General features: G+C 40.6%; 1 protein-coding gene across 2 annotated transcripts in view; it reads right to left on the bottom strand.

Moving 5' to 3' along the window:
- Nucleotides 1–17,370, bottom strand: part of ADCY8 (adenylate cyclase 8) — a 150,171-nt gene that overhangs the window by 42,973 nt on the left and 89,828 nt on the right. For both annotated transcript variants that reach the window (XM_060775879.2, XM_060775880.2), the window contains exons 5-7: nucleotides 13,006–13,133; nucleotides 9,292–9,450; nucleotides 5,583–5,853 (exon numbers count right to left, since the gene is read on the bottom strand). In XM_060775879.2, the coding sequence (XP_060631862.1) occupies nucleotides 5,583–5,853; nucleotides 9,292–9,450; nucleotides 13,006–13,133 (558 nt within the window). The remainder of the gene's footprint in view (nucleotides 1–5,582; nucleotides 5,854–9,291; nucleotides 9,451–13,005; nucleotides 13,134–17,370) is intronic.

Genomic DNA, 17,370 nt, shown 5'->3' with positions numbered 1-17,370 from the left:
CACAGCACACATTGGTGATTTGGCAAGTCTAATTAGTAATGCTTCAAACAAAAGGACTGTAAAAGACACATAAAATAAATATTTTCTCTCTCTCTCACACACACATATAATATTCACCTATAAAATATTATGGGCACACAGAAGGCTAGATGACTTGGAAGGCACTGAGCAGGCTGCGCTCTGGCATCACGAGATACAGAACTAAACTTAAGAAATGGGGCTACAAAGTGGAGTCCGTGACATGTGAGTGTGGAGAAAAGCAAGCCACAGACCACTTACTACACTGCAGTCTGAGCCTGGCCATGTGCACAATGGAGGAACCTCTTGCAGCCACACCAGAGGCACTCCAAGTGGCCAGCTTCTGCGCAAAAGAAATTTAGTACAATGCCAAACTTTTAGAATCATAGAATCAAAGAGTTGGAAGAGACCTCCTGGGCCATCCAGTCCAACCCCCTGCCAAGAATCAGGAATATTGCATTCAAATCACCCCTGACAGATGGCCATCCAGCCTCTGTTTAAAAGCTTCCAAAGAAGGAGCCTCCACCACACTCCAGGGCAGAGAGTTTTAACTTTGTTTGTGGTTTTTGTGTGCAGGCTTTAGCACAGTGGGTTAAACCGGCAGCTGTAGAAAATCTTGCTGATAGAAAGGTTGCCAGTTCAAGGGTTGGGGTGAGCTCCCACCATCAGCCCAGCTTCTGCCTACCAAGCAGATCAAAAACAATAATGTGAGTATATAAACAGGTATCACTTTTAGCGGGGAGGTAATAAAAAGGCGCCCAAAAGAACATGCTGGCAATTTGATTGGAAGGATGTCTATGGACAACAAAGCTTTCTCCACATGAAAGATGGAGCGACAACACCACCTTGTGGCCGGAGTCAAGCACAGCCTCCAGATGCCGGAGGTGGAAAAGATGGGAAAGTGTGCCTCTGTTTATGTATTCTCTGTCCTTGTTTATTGTATAACAGCATTGAATGTTTGCCATATATGTGTTCTGTAATCTGCTCTGGATCCCCTTGGGGAGATGGAGCAGAATATAAATAAAGTATATTGTTATTGTTGTTGTTGTATTCACAATTTGCTTCTGACATGATAAATAAATACCTACAAAAATACATTTGCTATCACAACATCCAGGTAGTGCATGTTAAAATGCAGAAAGACTTACAGAATAACACAACTTGCTTGGGAAATACACACATATACACAAGGCCACTGACATGTGGGGGATGTATACTCCACCGCAAAATGCCTAAGATGCAAAGGGGCAGCTGGCAAAGCAACATCTCTGTGAGATAAAGGTCTAAGCAACATCTCTGTGAGATAAAGGTCTAAGCATAAGTGGACATTTTGGACAAGAAGGACTAAGTCTGTCTAGAAATGAGATATTATGTCATTAGGGATCTCACCAATGCAAAAGGAAGGTAACTCCGGCCTATCTTCCTTCACTGTGACTCATCAGTCTTTCGAATGCAAAGGAAAAGCTGGTATCTTAGGGCACTTTAACCTTTTCTTATATAATTTTTGTAACCAGACAGCCTTCACAAGGGATTTTGTACTGCAGCTGAAGCAAACAAAACACCTCCTAGATCCTTACAGTCCCTGAAGCAAAAGGAGGAGTCTTATTTGAACTGCCTATTGATGTTATTTAAACTGTGTGTTTAAAAATCTATTGTATACAAATAGCACCAGCAACATAAGATGACACTGAAGAATGCTCCTGAGTCTGGAAAATCTTTTTCTTTCTTATCTTTTTAACCCCAACTCCCATAGATGGATTAAACCCCTTTAGCTGGTTGGGAGAGTCTGAAAGTTGAGGTCTCAAGATCAACTTCTGTAGCTGTTTTAAGGATTCGGGTCAGTCATCTTCATTGTTTCACCTCCACTGTCTCCCTAGTTTTCTATTTTTGCATGCTGTGGCACTGACGTTGGTCCTTCCCTGTAGAAAATGAATTCTTTTGCACTTCTTCAACGTAGAAATCCTTCCAATTCTGCGGATCCCTAAAGGTATCCATATAGTATGTGCTAAAGGTAACATCACCATCTGGGGAGCACCAGCGAGCTGGATGAGGACCCCACTGAAGGCAGATTCATCTTCAGAACCTCTCCAGTCCTGTTCTAAGGAAATGAACAAACTATTGAACTTTCAGCCAATGAAGGCTTGGCCATTAGGACAAGTAGAGCATTGTCCTCCACTCCTGCACCATCCACAACCAGGCAGACTTCAGAAAACCAGTCTACTCTGTTTCCTTACTTAGAAACAGTCCATGGGGTGAGTAGCCCTTACAGTTAATTGGCTTGCAGCTTCTACTTTCATCAGTTTTTCAGTCTTGTCTTTATGGAACTCAACAGGTCATTTCCTACAACAATGACAGAAAATAAAGAGCTGGATGAGGACCCAGCCCAATTATTGACAAGCCCACTTATAGACTCTTTTGGAAAACTGGCCCACTAGAGTCGTGGAGAACATCCACACTGCAGTGATAGCAGTTTCACACCACTTTAAGTGCCATAGATCCATTCTATGTACATCTGGATTTGGAGTTTGGTGACTATTGAAAAGACACCAAGACACCCTTAAAAAAGATGGACTGAGAATTTAATCAGATTGTATAGATAGGTAAGCAGGGTGCTTTAGAAGCTTTAAATGGGGTAGTGGGCTAAGGATCTCTGAATCCTTTACTAAATTGCACACTCCAAAATTCCATAGGATGGAGCCATAATACTTAAAATGGTATCAAACCTCTGTAATTGTTCAGAGTGGATAAACCCTTTCAAAGAGTTGGAAGAGACCTCATGGGCCATCCAGTACAACCCCCTGCCAAGAAGCAGGAATATTACATTCAAATCACCCCTGACAGATGGCCATCCAGCCCCTGTTTAAAAGCTTTCAAAGGAGTCTCCACCACACTCCGGGGCAGGGAGTTCCACTGCTGAACGGCTCTCACAGTCAGGAAGTTCTTCCTCATGTTCAGATGGAATCTCCTCTCTTGTAGTTTGAAGCCATTGTTCTGCGTCCTAGTCTCCAAGGAAGCAGAAAACAAGCTTGCTCCCTCCTCCCCGTGGCTTCCTCTCACATATTTATACATGGCTATCATACCTCCTCTCAGCCTTCTCTTCTTCAGGGTAAACATGCCCAGCTCCTTAAGCCGCTCCTCATAGGGCTTGTTCTCCAGACCCTTGATCATTTTAGTCGCCCTCCTCTGGACACATTCCAGCTTGTCAATATCTCTCTTTAATTGTGGTGCCCAGAATTGGACACAATTGACAGGGTGTGATTGCACAGTGTGGTTTAAGGACGGACAGAATATTCACCATTACTGGTATTAATTTTCTAGCAAAAAAAGGGGGGGATATCTTAATGCCCAGACTACCCAGCTATGAAAACTAATACAAAAGCGAGAATTTTTGATCATTTTCTCCCAGTATTTGTATGTAGATGCTTTATGAAACTTTAAATTAAACAGCGATGACAGAAACAATCAAAGATTTCCTCTACTTTGTCTAAGTCATAAATCAGAATTGGAGAGTCTAGCCAAGAAATCATAAGGAGATTAACTTTTAAGGACAGCTATAAAGGAACTAGATAAAATTCTCAAGTACAAAAATATGTAATTGAATGCTAAGTTAGTATAACCAATGCCATGGCATTTCCTATTTCTGTGCATCATTGTGAAAGCTGGTTAGCGAAGAAAGCCCATAGGAAGAGAATCAACATCCTGGTGTTGGAGGATAGGTCTGAGTCTCATAGATTTCCAAAAGGAAAAAAAAAGAATCCTAGAGTAAACAAGGCCTGGATTCTAACTGGAAGGAAGCCTACTGAATCCTCATAAAGACTACAGTTGGATGTGAAATTTTAGGAGATGTATTACAGTGCCATTGAAAGGGAGAAGAAAAGGGGTGAAATCAGAATGAATTATTCCACTTGATGTTGACATTGTTCTCATCTTCAGTTACTTAATCTGCCCTGCAAGTGTGATGATTATCATTCACAACACACATGAGCAAACATCATTCCTCCGGGTGTTTTGGACTTCCCAACTCCCACAATTCCTAAGAGCCGGTCTGAAACACTTGGAGGGCCGAAGATTGCCCATGCCTGGAATACAACTATAAGGAGCTGATAGTCAATTACCAACTACCACTACAAAATCTAGATAACCTGCAACCCACAATCCCTTAAACAAGAGAAAGAAATGATAAAATTGTAGCCATTTGCAAAGTCTCATGGTCTGCCTTCAATTTATTATTCCTTCCTGAAAACTATGGACTTTCATGCTATAAATTACAGATCTTAATTGCAAACTTTTCCTTCCTCTCCACAAAAGGGAGGGGTGCAATTGGAATCCACACCACTACAAACCACCGGAAAACTGTGTGATTCAAGTACAACTTGAGGAGCAAAAAGGGTTTTAAAATGGAAAATATGGTGCTATATTTATTTTCTGAATGATGCCACCTGAGAGAAATGAAAAGGTCTCCCTCCTTTCCATTGTTCCCTGCCCTCCAACTAGCATCCATTTACCTAACTGGTTTCCTAGAGGAAAGGCTTATCTTTTGATTACTTTCAAAGTCTGTGAAATTTACCTTTTTGTGAAAGTCTGTGAAATTTACCCTCCAAAATTCTGGAGGGGGCAAAGTTGGGGAAGCAATTGGATGTCATCATCTCAATAAGACCAAGGCCTCATCTACACCGTTTGAACTGAATTATATGGTCAATCATATACAGTAATGCAGATTGAACTCCACTGAATTGGATTACATGAATTTACATTGCCATATAATCCAGTTCAATCTGCATTACAATGGCAGTGTAGATGGGGCCTAAATCGAAGTTATGTATACATTATGCACTGAGATGTGCCATGTGTGGAAGGATCACTACTGACCAAATACAAAATTAAAAAAAATCATGGTTGCAATTTGAAATACTCTTGGTTGGAATGCAAATTGTGCACTCAACAAGTTCCTATTAGGTAAAGTCTAGTTCTTATATAAAGCAAGTGCCATAATGAACCTGTGTCTTTGCTGTATAGCTTCACATTATATATCTGCATACAGAACAGTATTAGGAAATCAGAATTCTAGCCTAGTATTATTTTTATGTGAAGAGAAATCTATATCTACTTTTATCTCTGCATATGGCCATATATCTGCAACTTAAAAGAGTTACGACCCAATCACAAATCATTCCCCTCATCTGCTACTTGTGAGAATAGAAGCTGGCCTGAATTCATTTGTACTGAAAATAAACCGCATTTCAAGATGCTTCATGATGGCCTGCAGCAATTTATGCTGCTCTTGGGTCTTTTAATGCTGGATGAACTTGACTGAAGTTCTGATTCAATTAACACTCTGCTGTGTGTAGCATTTAATTTTAGAAGGGAGATGGAAGGAGAACTTGACACATTCTGGATTCTTTTACATAAGTTAAATCTGGCCTGCAGTGGTTTGTTTAATGATCTGAAGTTCATGTCAGAGGAAAGGTTAAAGTGGAAGTGGTTTCCTCCATAGCGTATGTGATGAAGATGCGGTAAAGCATGCACATGTAGCAGGAGATGCTAGGAAAGCGATCTGGGCTTACGTGCTGTATCCCCACTATGTTATCGAAGGGAAGTTCAGGGCTCCAAGATCCTTCAGTGAACGTTGCCCCGCTGTTTCTTCTGTCCGAAGCTGTGACTGCCTCTTTGACAATGTCTTCTGGTAGCATCAACAAACTCTCCTCTGGCTGTTTGATCAAGTAGGTCTCGATGTTGTGCTTCCTCAAGAACTCATTGCGTTCCTTGCCATGCCCTTCTTCAACTTTATAATCTCCATTCAAGCAATCTAAAGTGGCCTTTGATATGTGGATTCTCCTGCAGAGAAGAAGTAGTTGAATTAGTACAGATAATAACTAGTAATTAAATTAGAACAGAAGATAACTAGTCCTCAAAGAGGTCACCAAAGACCATCAGAAAATACAGTATTTTCTGTTGGTTATGGGGGTTCTGTGTGGGAAGTTTGGCCCAATTCTATCATTGGTCCGGATCAGAGTGTTCATTGATTTAGGTGAACTATAAATCCCAGCAACTACAACTCCCAAATGTCAAGGTCTATTTTCCCCAAACTCCACCAGTGTTCAAATTTGGGCATATTGAGTATTCGTGCCAAGTTTGGTCCAGATCCGTTACTGTTCCATTACTCAAGTCCACAGTGCTCTCTGCATGTAGGTGAACTACAACTCCAAACTCAAGGTCAATGCCCACCAAACACTTTCAGTATTTTCTGAAACAAACATAATTTTATGGCTGGAGGTCACCATAACGTGAGGAACTGTATTAAGGAGTTGTGGCATTGGGAAGGATGAGAACCACTGTTCACCAAACTACAACTTCCCATTGTATTGGAGTATTATCTTCACTGTTTCCTAAAAGCATTGGGTTCCAAACACCTGTGTGGTTGCAGGTTGGAAAAAGCTGGTATAGGAGTGATGGGGTTAATTTAGGAAGAGAAAGTGAAGTCAAACCTTGCTCCATCATCATCATCTTTATTTTTATCCCATCTTTGTCCCTAAGGGGCTCAAGGCAGGTAACAACATGACACAGTTCAATTAATCAAAGGTTTATCTTGCTGTTGCAAACCTCATTTGGTGTGGTTTCTGCTAATGAAACTCAAGTTACAAATTGTTCCAATTTGTTTGATTAAATAGAGAGAAGGAAACAGGGACACTGATTTTCATTAATATGCAGATGTAGGGAGCAATACAGAGCTTGGGTTTACCCAAACTGTAGAAGAGGTATTTTCAATCGACATTCAACTTGTTTTGGCTACTGAGGATGCCAATTTCTGAGCAGCACAATTTGGGGAGAAATGGGGGTTTAAGCTGTTGAAGTTTCAATTACTACAAACTACGGGGTTAATGTGAATATGCACATATCTAGCTTTGGAAACCAACAATCCTGGTTGAAGAAAGTTTAAAGAATTACTTTCTCTCTCTGCATTGCTACTTGGAAAAGACAACCCCCTTATTATGCCAAAGAAAATTCTGCTTTGTAAAACTGGATGGGATATACAAGCTATGTCAGGTAGAAGGGACATTTGCACTCATCAGCTAGTGCATCTGGACAGATGGTTGGAGAGATCACATATCTCTCTTACACAGGCGACCAATGCAAAGGTTACCAAAAGTTCGCATTAGCGATACAAATGTCATCTTTATGTGAACATTGCCTTCAGGGTATGTATCCTAAAGTGCCATGTCATTAGCTAAACTGATGGTAAAGCACCCTGTACGCCTGAAGAGAACAGAAAAGCACATTTCCTAAATTTTTGGCTCAGCCAGCCCACTATCAATGTAGTGACTTCACAAAACTTTATCAAAGGCTTAGTCTCCCTGTATGTTTTGAGACTGTAACACATGGTATTATGGTTTGGATTCCAACTCTGCAGATCAAGGGTTGACTCTCTACTCGGCTATGGAAACTTGCTAGGACCTTGGGCAAATCACAGTAAGGTTTCCCCCCTGACATTAAGTCGAGTGGTGTCCGACTCTGTGGGTTGGTGCTCATCTCCATTTCTAAGCCGAAGAGCCAGCGTTGTCCTTAGACACCTCCAAGGACATGTGGCTGGCATGACTGCATGGAGCACTGTTACCTTCCCACTGGAGTGGTACCTATTGATCTACTCATATTTGCATGTTTTTGAACTGCTAGTTTGGCAGAAGCTGGGGCTAAAAGTGGGAGCTCACCCCGCTCCCCAGATTCAAACCAGTGACCTTTTGGTCAGTAAGTTCAGCAGCTCAGCAGTTTAATCCACTATGCCACCGGGGGCTCGCTCAGTATCTCAGGCCTATTCCACACAGCTGAATAACATCCCTCACAGATATTGTGAGATTTTCTGCCTTGATAGTATGGGTTATATGGCTGTCTGGAAGGGCCTCCATTCTCAGAGGAAGGCCATGGCAAACTCCCATTGAACAAAACTTGCCAAGAAAGGTTTACAAGTTTACCTTAGGGTTCCTTAGGGTTAGGAAATGACTTGAAGGCATACAAAAACTAACAGTAGTAAATTTAGTTTGTATCGATGATTTATTCTTCTTCTGGTGCCTCATAGTCTGGATCATGATGCTCATCTTTTAGACAGACAATCCTGATTAAAAAGATCTCCCTGATAGAATAATAATTTCAAAGCAAAAATCTAATCATTCTTATACCATGATCCTCAACACAACTTATTATTGAAAGCAAATACATTTCCTAGATTGTCTGTTGCTTGGCTCATTGCCATAATGGCACCAAACCAATGGGAAAGACCAAGGTACCCATTCTACCTTTGCATGATAAGTGAGCTTTATGAGTCACTGAGGCTCATATTCCAAGTAAATGAATTTCAACTCAAGCAATCAATAACACCTCTATTTAAATAGTCATGGTTTCTATACTGTTTTATAATATGTTCCCATGGCTAAGGTAATGGAAAGTTTTTGCAAAAGTTTACAGCTATGTTGTGTGAGAACAGCTCAGTGGTAATGGTTCAGAAGAAGTTCGCCATTGCCTTATTGGATGTGATTATTAAGATAAATACTGTTAGAGCTTCTTGTGAAAATAGGTTACTATTCCATCAACAGAAAGAGTTCTGACATGCAGAGAATCAATGACAGACAGCAGGAGTTTGCAGACTGATAAAGTAATCTGCTCAGGGATATGAAATGTCAGAAAGAAAAATGGACATAGACCTTAAAAGACAATAAAATACTCCCGTATTTTAGCCATTTTCAACTCTGGGTTATAAGTAGAACACTATAGGTATGAACCTATACAATTCATATATGCCCTACAGGCACAACCTAAGAGACGTGCAGTAGAATTAATGCAGCTCCGCATCATTTAGCTGGCATGTTTCAATGCTGTGGAATCCTGAGATGTGTAGTGAGTCATGACCATTTTTTGGCAAAGAAGGCTAAAAGCATTGTAAGATTAAAGCTGCATTAAGATCACTACTGACCAATAGGTCATGAGTTCGAAGCCAAGACCAAGACCACTTTTGAGCTGGAAACTGATGCCCTCACTGTGGAAGAACATGTGGGTCAAGATTAGGGCTCCACAGCAACTTATGGACCCACTGCCAAGATGCAACACTTGAAGGGTCATCATACTCAGACAACGAGGGATAGCCTAAGTAAGTAAGTACAGATATGCCCACCATTGTTAAAATTTAGAGAAACCAAATCAGAAGGATGACTTCAAGGATTATTCTAAGCAAAGCTGTGGGATGGGAAATATAATGTATCTGTACTTACAGATACTTACACTTACCCAGGGATTCCGCCCGATTCAAGTTTGTTTGCAATGTCTACATCCCAGGACCAGACATCAAACTGCCACTTCCGGAGACCCAACACACCACAGAGCACTGATCCAGAGTGTATTCCAATTCTCATATCAACATCGTGCTTTGTCCTTGACCTTACAAACCTAAGAAACAAAACAGGTATTAAAATAGATGTCAATAGGTTCACAATTGCAAAGATTCATTGCAAGTAGACATTTCTTATTCCTGGGAGTTTGGCTCAGCATGTATCTATGGCTCAGGGTGCATCTACACTAGATCTTTCAGGATTAACACCATATTAACTGCCATGCTATGGAATCCTGGGATTAATATTTTGGTGAGTTAACAGCACTTTCCAGCAGAGAATGCTAATAGCCTTGTAAAACTACAACTCTCATAAAACTGCAGCTGTGACTCCAATTAAAATGTTCATATTTTAATTTAATAGCAGAATTGAGACATTGTATGGAATTTGGAAGGCTTTTGAGGTTTGTGTGCCATTTTGCACTGAACGGAAAGCTGAAAAGTATAGATAAGATTGGAATGATACAGATTATAAAGCACAGCTGTATTCTATTTTATTTCGAATAGAAGGTATCTGGTAACATTGCATAATGAAGTGATAACATTCCTAGTGAGAGAAAAAATTAAGGCAGCAATAAAGTGGTTATGAAAGGTGGGAACACTTAATTGCATTGCATGGGCCAGTTGCATACATATTACTGTTATTAAAGAAAATAATATAAAACAGCAAAGAAAAGAGACAGACAGGCAGCTTTGAATATAAAAGTTTACATGGTCCATTGGATCTACTGAGCTTTCCCTCATAAAATTAATTGTATTGTCATTTGTTAAAGTGCTGGCAAGTGATTTAACTCAGGTGTTTTCTCATATTGCCTGTGATTTGAAGCAATTAATGGCTTTTTAGAAGAAGCTTTTCAAAATGCCACTTGCTGGATATTAAAATATGTTTTGCCAACATTTGAATATAAATAATGAAGAACAGCTGACTTGGCTGAGAATAAGGTATATGGCATGATGATCCATCCCAAAATACCTTTACTAGGGCTCCGTCTATACTGCTATACAATACAGATTATTCTACCGCAAGAATAAATGACAACAAATCTGCTTTGAACTGGATTATCTGAGTCTACACTGCCATATAGTCCAGTTTAAAGCAGTGTAGAAGGGACCTGAGTTAATCTTAAGATAGAAGGAGACTTGCTGAATTTGATAAAATACTTATAGTTCAACATTTGGTTCTTGCAACTGCTAATGTTGTAGTACAGCCTGAGTCTAATGGGTTCACTGATGGTTTAGAGAGAATTGTGGGATTTCCTGTGAGATTTCCTGGGGCACAAAGAGATGAAAATTCAAGTAAAAGAAATGATGGCTTTTTCTGGGAAAGACCTCATTCAGAAAGTGCAAGGCTCCAATGTCAAAGAGAGGAGCCAGAAACTGCAACATTAGATGAGGAGTCAGGTGAAGAGTTAAATGATATAGAAGGATCCCAGGGAAAATCACTTGGAGCTATGGAGATCAACAAAAGTCTTCGTTTACAGATTAGAGCAGAAAATAGAGTGCCGCTTACGTGGGACAGCTGAGGAGAGAATTCGCGGGAAAAGAAATGGCTAGTTGTTTACCTAAGAGCAGAGGTGGCCCTAGGTAATTTTCAATGGTAAGCAAACAGTATTTTGCCCCCCCCCCCAACCAATCACTGATATATATTTTCTGTTCATCATGGGAGTTCTGTGTGCCGTATTTGGTTCAATTCCATCATTGGTGGAGTTCAGAATGCTCTTTGATTTTAGGTGAACTATACATCCCAGTAACTACAGCTCATATATGTCAAGGTCTATTTTCCCCCAAAGAGCACCTCAAGAGCGCCCCTGGGCAAAATCAACCATACTGCAAATGCTTACTTTGCATAATGGGTTGAGCAGCCCCTGCCTAAGAGTTGGTTCAAGCAATGTAGCATTCAAGCGAAGAAGCTAGGGCTGTGTTCTCTGGTTGCTGTTTCAAGTCATGCCTTGTTATTTGTTGGATTTAAGTATCCTGCACAGTTTTCTATGTTCTCCGTTTTGTATTCTTGCTCAAATTTTTACTAAATATACCTTTGCTTGTGGACTTATGCTATACTTACAACTTTCTGGCTATTCCTGGACTATATTATTTGGGATTTGCATGATACATTTGGATTACTGTCTAGTTATCACCCAGTGCTAACACATTTTTGGATTATACATCTTTTTTCTGAATTCCTGCTTTTTCATATCTTTTAAGTGTTTTCACAATAAACTATTTGCTTATACTCTGGACTCTTGTGTGGTGCTGTAGTCATAGGGGTTTCCAGTCTTGGGGTGCAACAGCTAGGAAGAAATCAATTGAGAACCCACAAATGGGACGTAGGTACATTTGAACCTCCCACTAGGTTCTCCAGAAACTAGCACTGAGAGACATATGGAGGTGACATTGCCCAACTCCATTGTGGATCATCTGCATTGGATTAAGTTGTGTTGTCTATACTACGCTGATTTAACTTACAGCACCCTGCAATAAGGACTGGAAGTAACTAGACATCCATGTAGACATCCAGGAGAGACTTCTCAGCCATTGCAAGTTATTGAGTCTGAAGATGAGCCTTTAATTGGAAGTGCTGTGATTGTGCTTTTCCTGCTTGGCAGGGGGTTGGACTGGATGGCCCTTGTGGTCTCTTCCAACTCTATGATTCTGGTTCTAGAACATGTGTAGTTGGAAAAAAGTAGAAAGTGGAAAGTTACTTTCTCTCATTTTGGATATATTCCAATTACTTTCAATTCAAGCTCCTTCTTTTTAAATTCAAAATGTATGATCCAAAGCAATGTTGGCTCAAATAAATTAAGACGTCATTAACATCCAAAATGTCTACTACACAATGAGAAAACTATGGAGCAGGAAATACTCTTTGCATCCTACTTTCATTTGACTTAATACCCAAAGGGAATCAGTCAAGAATTCAATGTGTTTCATGACTTTCTTTAGCAAAATAATGCTATGTATCTCTCATTTACATCAAGGAATGGGATTTCACTGAACTCTATGCTTGCCTACAATCAGTCTTGCCAAAGAGTAAGGAAATCTATATAATATGGACTATCTCTGCTCATATGGGATATATCTATATTTATATATATATATCTACACACACACACACACACACACACATAATTATAGCTGGGGTTTCAATCCAGGACTCCATGAATACCAAAATCTGGAGTTTCAATCTAATTAAAAACAATGTTATGGTAAAATAGTGTTTATTGTGTAAAATGACAAAATCAAAGTTTACTTATTTGATTTTTTAAAAACATGAATGTAATGCATGATTAAATCTGTAGATATGGAGAGCCACTGAACAGTCATCCCTCCACACTTGCATTTTGACTTCCACATTTCATGACTACATTAAATCAATTCCAAAAGTTATGAGTTCTTGAGTGTGTAACTTGGTAGAAGGCATATTCTATGTTCCAAACCAGCTTTGCTCTCCAACAGGCCTATCTACCTTTAATAAACCATAAACTAAGCATACAATAAAATAGAATGGAAGAAGCTAAGGAGGTCCCACAGTCTAGCTATAAGGAACTGGGGGATCGCAGATAGAGGCACAGTGTGATGGCAGCAATAAAAGCAAGAGGAGAGAAAATACAAATTACCTGATTGTTTTGATCATGCTGAGTCCCATTTCAACGCAACAATGAGCGTGGTCCTGCCGAGGCTCGGGAAGCCCAGATACACAGTAGTAGCAGTCTCCAAGGATCTTAATTCTAAGGCAGTGATGTTCCTGAATCCACAGAGAAAGGAGAGCAGGGAGAAAGAAAAAAGGAGACAGAAAGAGCCAGGGAGAGAAATAGAAAAGGGAAAAAATAAATTTAGAAACGGTGAGCTGCAGCAATGAGATTGTAAGAACAATAAGTGATGGAAAACACCGGCATTTTTGAAATCTGAAGTTTTGAAAAAAGTAATTCCCTCAAAAACTTTTTAATAAAGCTAATGAGAAGTAATGAGTGAAGACTATTTCTTAGGAGAAAAAAAATAAGCTACAAGTAACTCCCATTTTCCTCTCAAAATTAATGTTTGGCAGCACTTTTCAGCTACAGATGTAGGATCCCCTGGTGACGCAATGGGCTAAACCTTCGTGCCTGAAATGTTGGCGGTTTGAATCCAGAGAGCGGGGTGAGCTCCCATCTGTCTGCTCCAGCTTCCCATGCGGGAACATGAGAGAAGCTTCCCATAGGATGCTAAAACATTTGGGTGTCCCCTGGGCAACATTCTTGCAGACAGTCAATTCTTTCAGACCAGAACTGAATTGCAGTTTCTCAAGTTGCTCCTGACACTGACACACACACACACACACACACACACACACAAACAAACAAACAAACACACAGCTACATATGTGAAAAGTTAGTATTATTTCTTCCAAACGAGTTAGGGTCAATGGGTACCATATTTGTACCCATTAACTACTACTGTTTGATGCTTGTAAACTCTCCAGAGACCAGGAGACAATGGATTATCAGCTCTCAGAAACTGTTTTAAGGTGACATTTGCTACTGGTAGATATATAGATATCACAAAGCTTTATGTTTTCTTCTTGCTCTGAAATCAGCAGAACTTCTTGACACTTCTGCACTATTTACCTCACTGACTAAAGCATTATGAATTTCACTCCATTATGCATACCTTAGCCATCTACACTCTAAAATAAGAGCATTGCTTTCCATGCACTTTGTCACAAATCTGTGCATGTGCCAAATGAGGTGCTTGCTTTCTTGCAGCAAGTCCTGGCAGGTGTGAAAAGACTACTTTTGTGGATCTTGTTAAGTCAACTGAAATTTCTCTCTATCTCAACCTTTCAACAAGTCACAGAGGTGGAAATAAATGTTAAGAATGGGAGGCGACTTTCAGTCAGATTGCTGGCAGGAAGGACCATCCAAATGGGACTGCAAGACAGTAGCCTGTATGTAAAAAGGATGCTAAGAATGAGGAAGATATATTGGATATATAAAAAAGAGACAAGCATTTCATTGCCAAGCCTTTCTCCACTAGCAGCTCTTGGGAATAACCCAGACACTGAAAGAAAGCCATGACGGCTTGGATCTTGATGGCTCATTAAATACGGCATCTCAAACCATCTGTTTAAGGAAACTGCCAAAAAGAAGAGGGGCAATGGAGAAAGTTGCCAAGAGAGAAACATTTTCCTCCTAATCAGAACATCACAAAAAGCACTGCAAAGGGTTTGGATTATACGAAAGACTGTTTTTTTTTTTTTGGACAGGATGCTGATTTTGAAAATGCTATCAACTTATGGTGATCCTATAAATGAGAGACCTTCAAGTTAGGTCTTGTAAAATCAGGACGTTGATTTCTTTAATAGAGATTATCCATTGTAATGTGGCCTTCATCCTTTCCAACTTATTCTTTATCTAGCATTATTGTCTTTTATAATCAACTATGTCTTATAACATGTCCAAAGTAGAATAGTCCCTGTTAAGTCATCTTGGCTTCTAAGGCCAGTTGAGACTTGACTGGTCCTTGAACCCATTTATTTATCTTTGTCGCAGTCCACTGTATCCATAGAACTCTTCTCCAGCACCATATTTCAAATCAGTTAATTCTCCTTCTACCAGCTTCTTTTGTTATACAGTTTTCACAATCATACAGAGACCAGAAGTACAATGGCATGTGTTCTGTCGCCGCTGGGCCTGTAGCTAGTTGACTTTAGATATAGGATGTGTAACATTTACCCAGCGGGAAGCCAGGGACCCTAGGAAAAGTTCTCAGAGGCTTCTTTTACAGAAGGAATCTTCAAAAGGCTTAAAGGTACAACAAAGTCTTTTATTAATGAATCAAACAGGAATTGTAAAGCTTTCTTGGTAAAGTATCAGTTCTCTCAAACTTGTCTGCAGGGAACAGGCACTATCTTCAATAACTTTCTTCAAAGGAAAATTCCCCTTTTTAACTTCTCCCAAGACTTATTAAAATCCATCCCTCACTGGTATGGGCTCCTCTGCCAAGCCGAACTGCTTCTCGAGCGCTGAAAGGACCTACCAGACAGGTGATAGATGTTCTTTAGAGTTGGCTGACTTCCTGGAAACTCCCAAGGCTATAGGAAGGAATCCCTGGAGTTCTTAGGAGACCCTTAAAGCTGTGGGAATGCTTCCCTGGCGTTCTTTCCCTGGAGCTCTTAAAGGTTGAAGCCTTTGTACAGGGGAAGTAAACACATCCTATACATTGGCTAACCTTTCCGTGACTGACTGGAAAAGGCTCCCTTCCCTCCAAAGCCTAGAAAGGGGGTGGAACCAGGGAACCCAATGATAATTGACAGGTGGCTTACCCTATAAATGCAAACCATAACAGGAAACCCCCTGCTGCAAAATCCCAAGCATAGGATTGCACACAAACATTTAAACACAGCGAATAAATCTGGAGCTCCTGGAACAGCTGTTCCAGAACAGCATGGGTAATCCTGACTCTCCTTGGAAAGAGAGTGCATGGGTGGCGTGCAGGCCCAGAAAGTGCCCAAGTCTTCCAGGGACTGTCTGGGTCTGCACAGTCATGGTGGCAAGATCAGCCCCAGCAAGCAAGGCAGCTTAGAGCCCCAACAAAGCCACTGGCAAATGTGATGGAGGGCAAGCCCCAGCAAGCCCCCAGCAAATGCGGCACATCCCAGCCTCGTGCCAAGGATCCCACCACTGGTCTGACCCTAGTTTCTGGCTCAAGGGAGCCAGATGTAACAGGGCAGTCGATGATGAAGAGACCTCAGGAGTGGCACAAGATAGGTTTCCTGATTGAAGGGTGAAATGGTAGCAAGAAATGGCAGTGGAGCTGGCTAGTTTTCACCCTGAGCGCAATCCCTCTTCTCTCCTCTATCTCTGTCTCGGGAGTGTAGCTGTGATACCAAAAAGCAGGCTTGGAGCTGGTACCTACTCCCCCTTGCTTTCATGTCAAGCTTATTTTCATAACGGGAGGGGCCTTCCCATTCTGTGCTTGCGAAGGAACAAAAGAAATGAATGAAACGGGAGAAACAAATTCAGCGCACATGTCTAGTACTTGTGAAATGCCACCAGCAACGATTCCCTTTTGCTTTTGGCTGTGTAGCAGAAAGGGGACAAGAACATCTACTTCAGATTTTCTGAAAAAAACTGCCATTATTGACCAGAATTGGAGACCTTCCAGTTCACAAGACTTCCTCATCTCATGCCAAGAATGAAAAATGTCTTGGCAACTGATTGGCCACTGAAACTATGATAGAACATACAGCTCCCTGATCTAACAGGATTCTTCTTCTGTTTTAATATTATAAGCACACTTAAAAATAAAACAAAAATTGGTGGCAGCAACTGAAAGGAACCATGAAAAGCAAACTGGCAAGAAGGAGAACCAAAGAAATGAGTTACTCACATATCTTTCCTCTGAAAGGCAGCAAACACTGACTTCTTAAAAGATTTTTTTTTCTTTTCCTGGGGCAGGAAAATGATGGATTGCATTTCCTGAGACCTGTGTCATGTTATCAATTCCACCCACTCTTCAAGCAAGACTGATATGCCAAGTGCCTAGCAGAAGCCTGAAGCATGCTATTCATCTCAGTTTGGAAACTAGACTTCATAAACAGATGGTAAAAGTGATGCAGAATCCCAACAGGAATTATGGATGGCTGAGGAGTAGCTTATTGATGCTCTCTAGGTTTGTAAGACCTTGCACTGTATAGCTGAGATTGCAATCTATAGTTATTTGTCTCGTATGCAAGAATCCTGGAGTCAGGAACTTGGGCATCCCAGTTATACAGTTGTGAATGAGTAGTTACTTCTCATTGATCCCTTCCCCCAAAGAGATTACTTTCCTTATCACAGTGGCAATGTCATATGGAATAACTTTATTCCTTTTGCAAAATAACAGTAACTTTTACAATACAGTGATTTGGAGTCACTACGGGCCCTTCCACACAGCCATGTAATGATCAGTCAACTTTTATGAAATGTCATATATGCATTCATTTACAAATCAGTTCAATTATT

The sequence above is a fragment of the Anolis sagrei genome, chromosome 4 (assembly GCF_037176765.1).
Source record: "Anolis sagrei isolate rAnoSag1 chromosome 4, rAnoSag1.mat, whole genome shotgun sequence".
Classification (NCBI taxonomy): domain Eukaryota; kingdom Metazoa; phylum Chordata; class Lepidosauria; order Squamata; family Dactyloidae; genus Anolis; species Anolis sagrei.
Note: the sequence above shows the minus strand (reverse complement) of the source record. Positions and strands in the feature narration are given on the sequence as shown.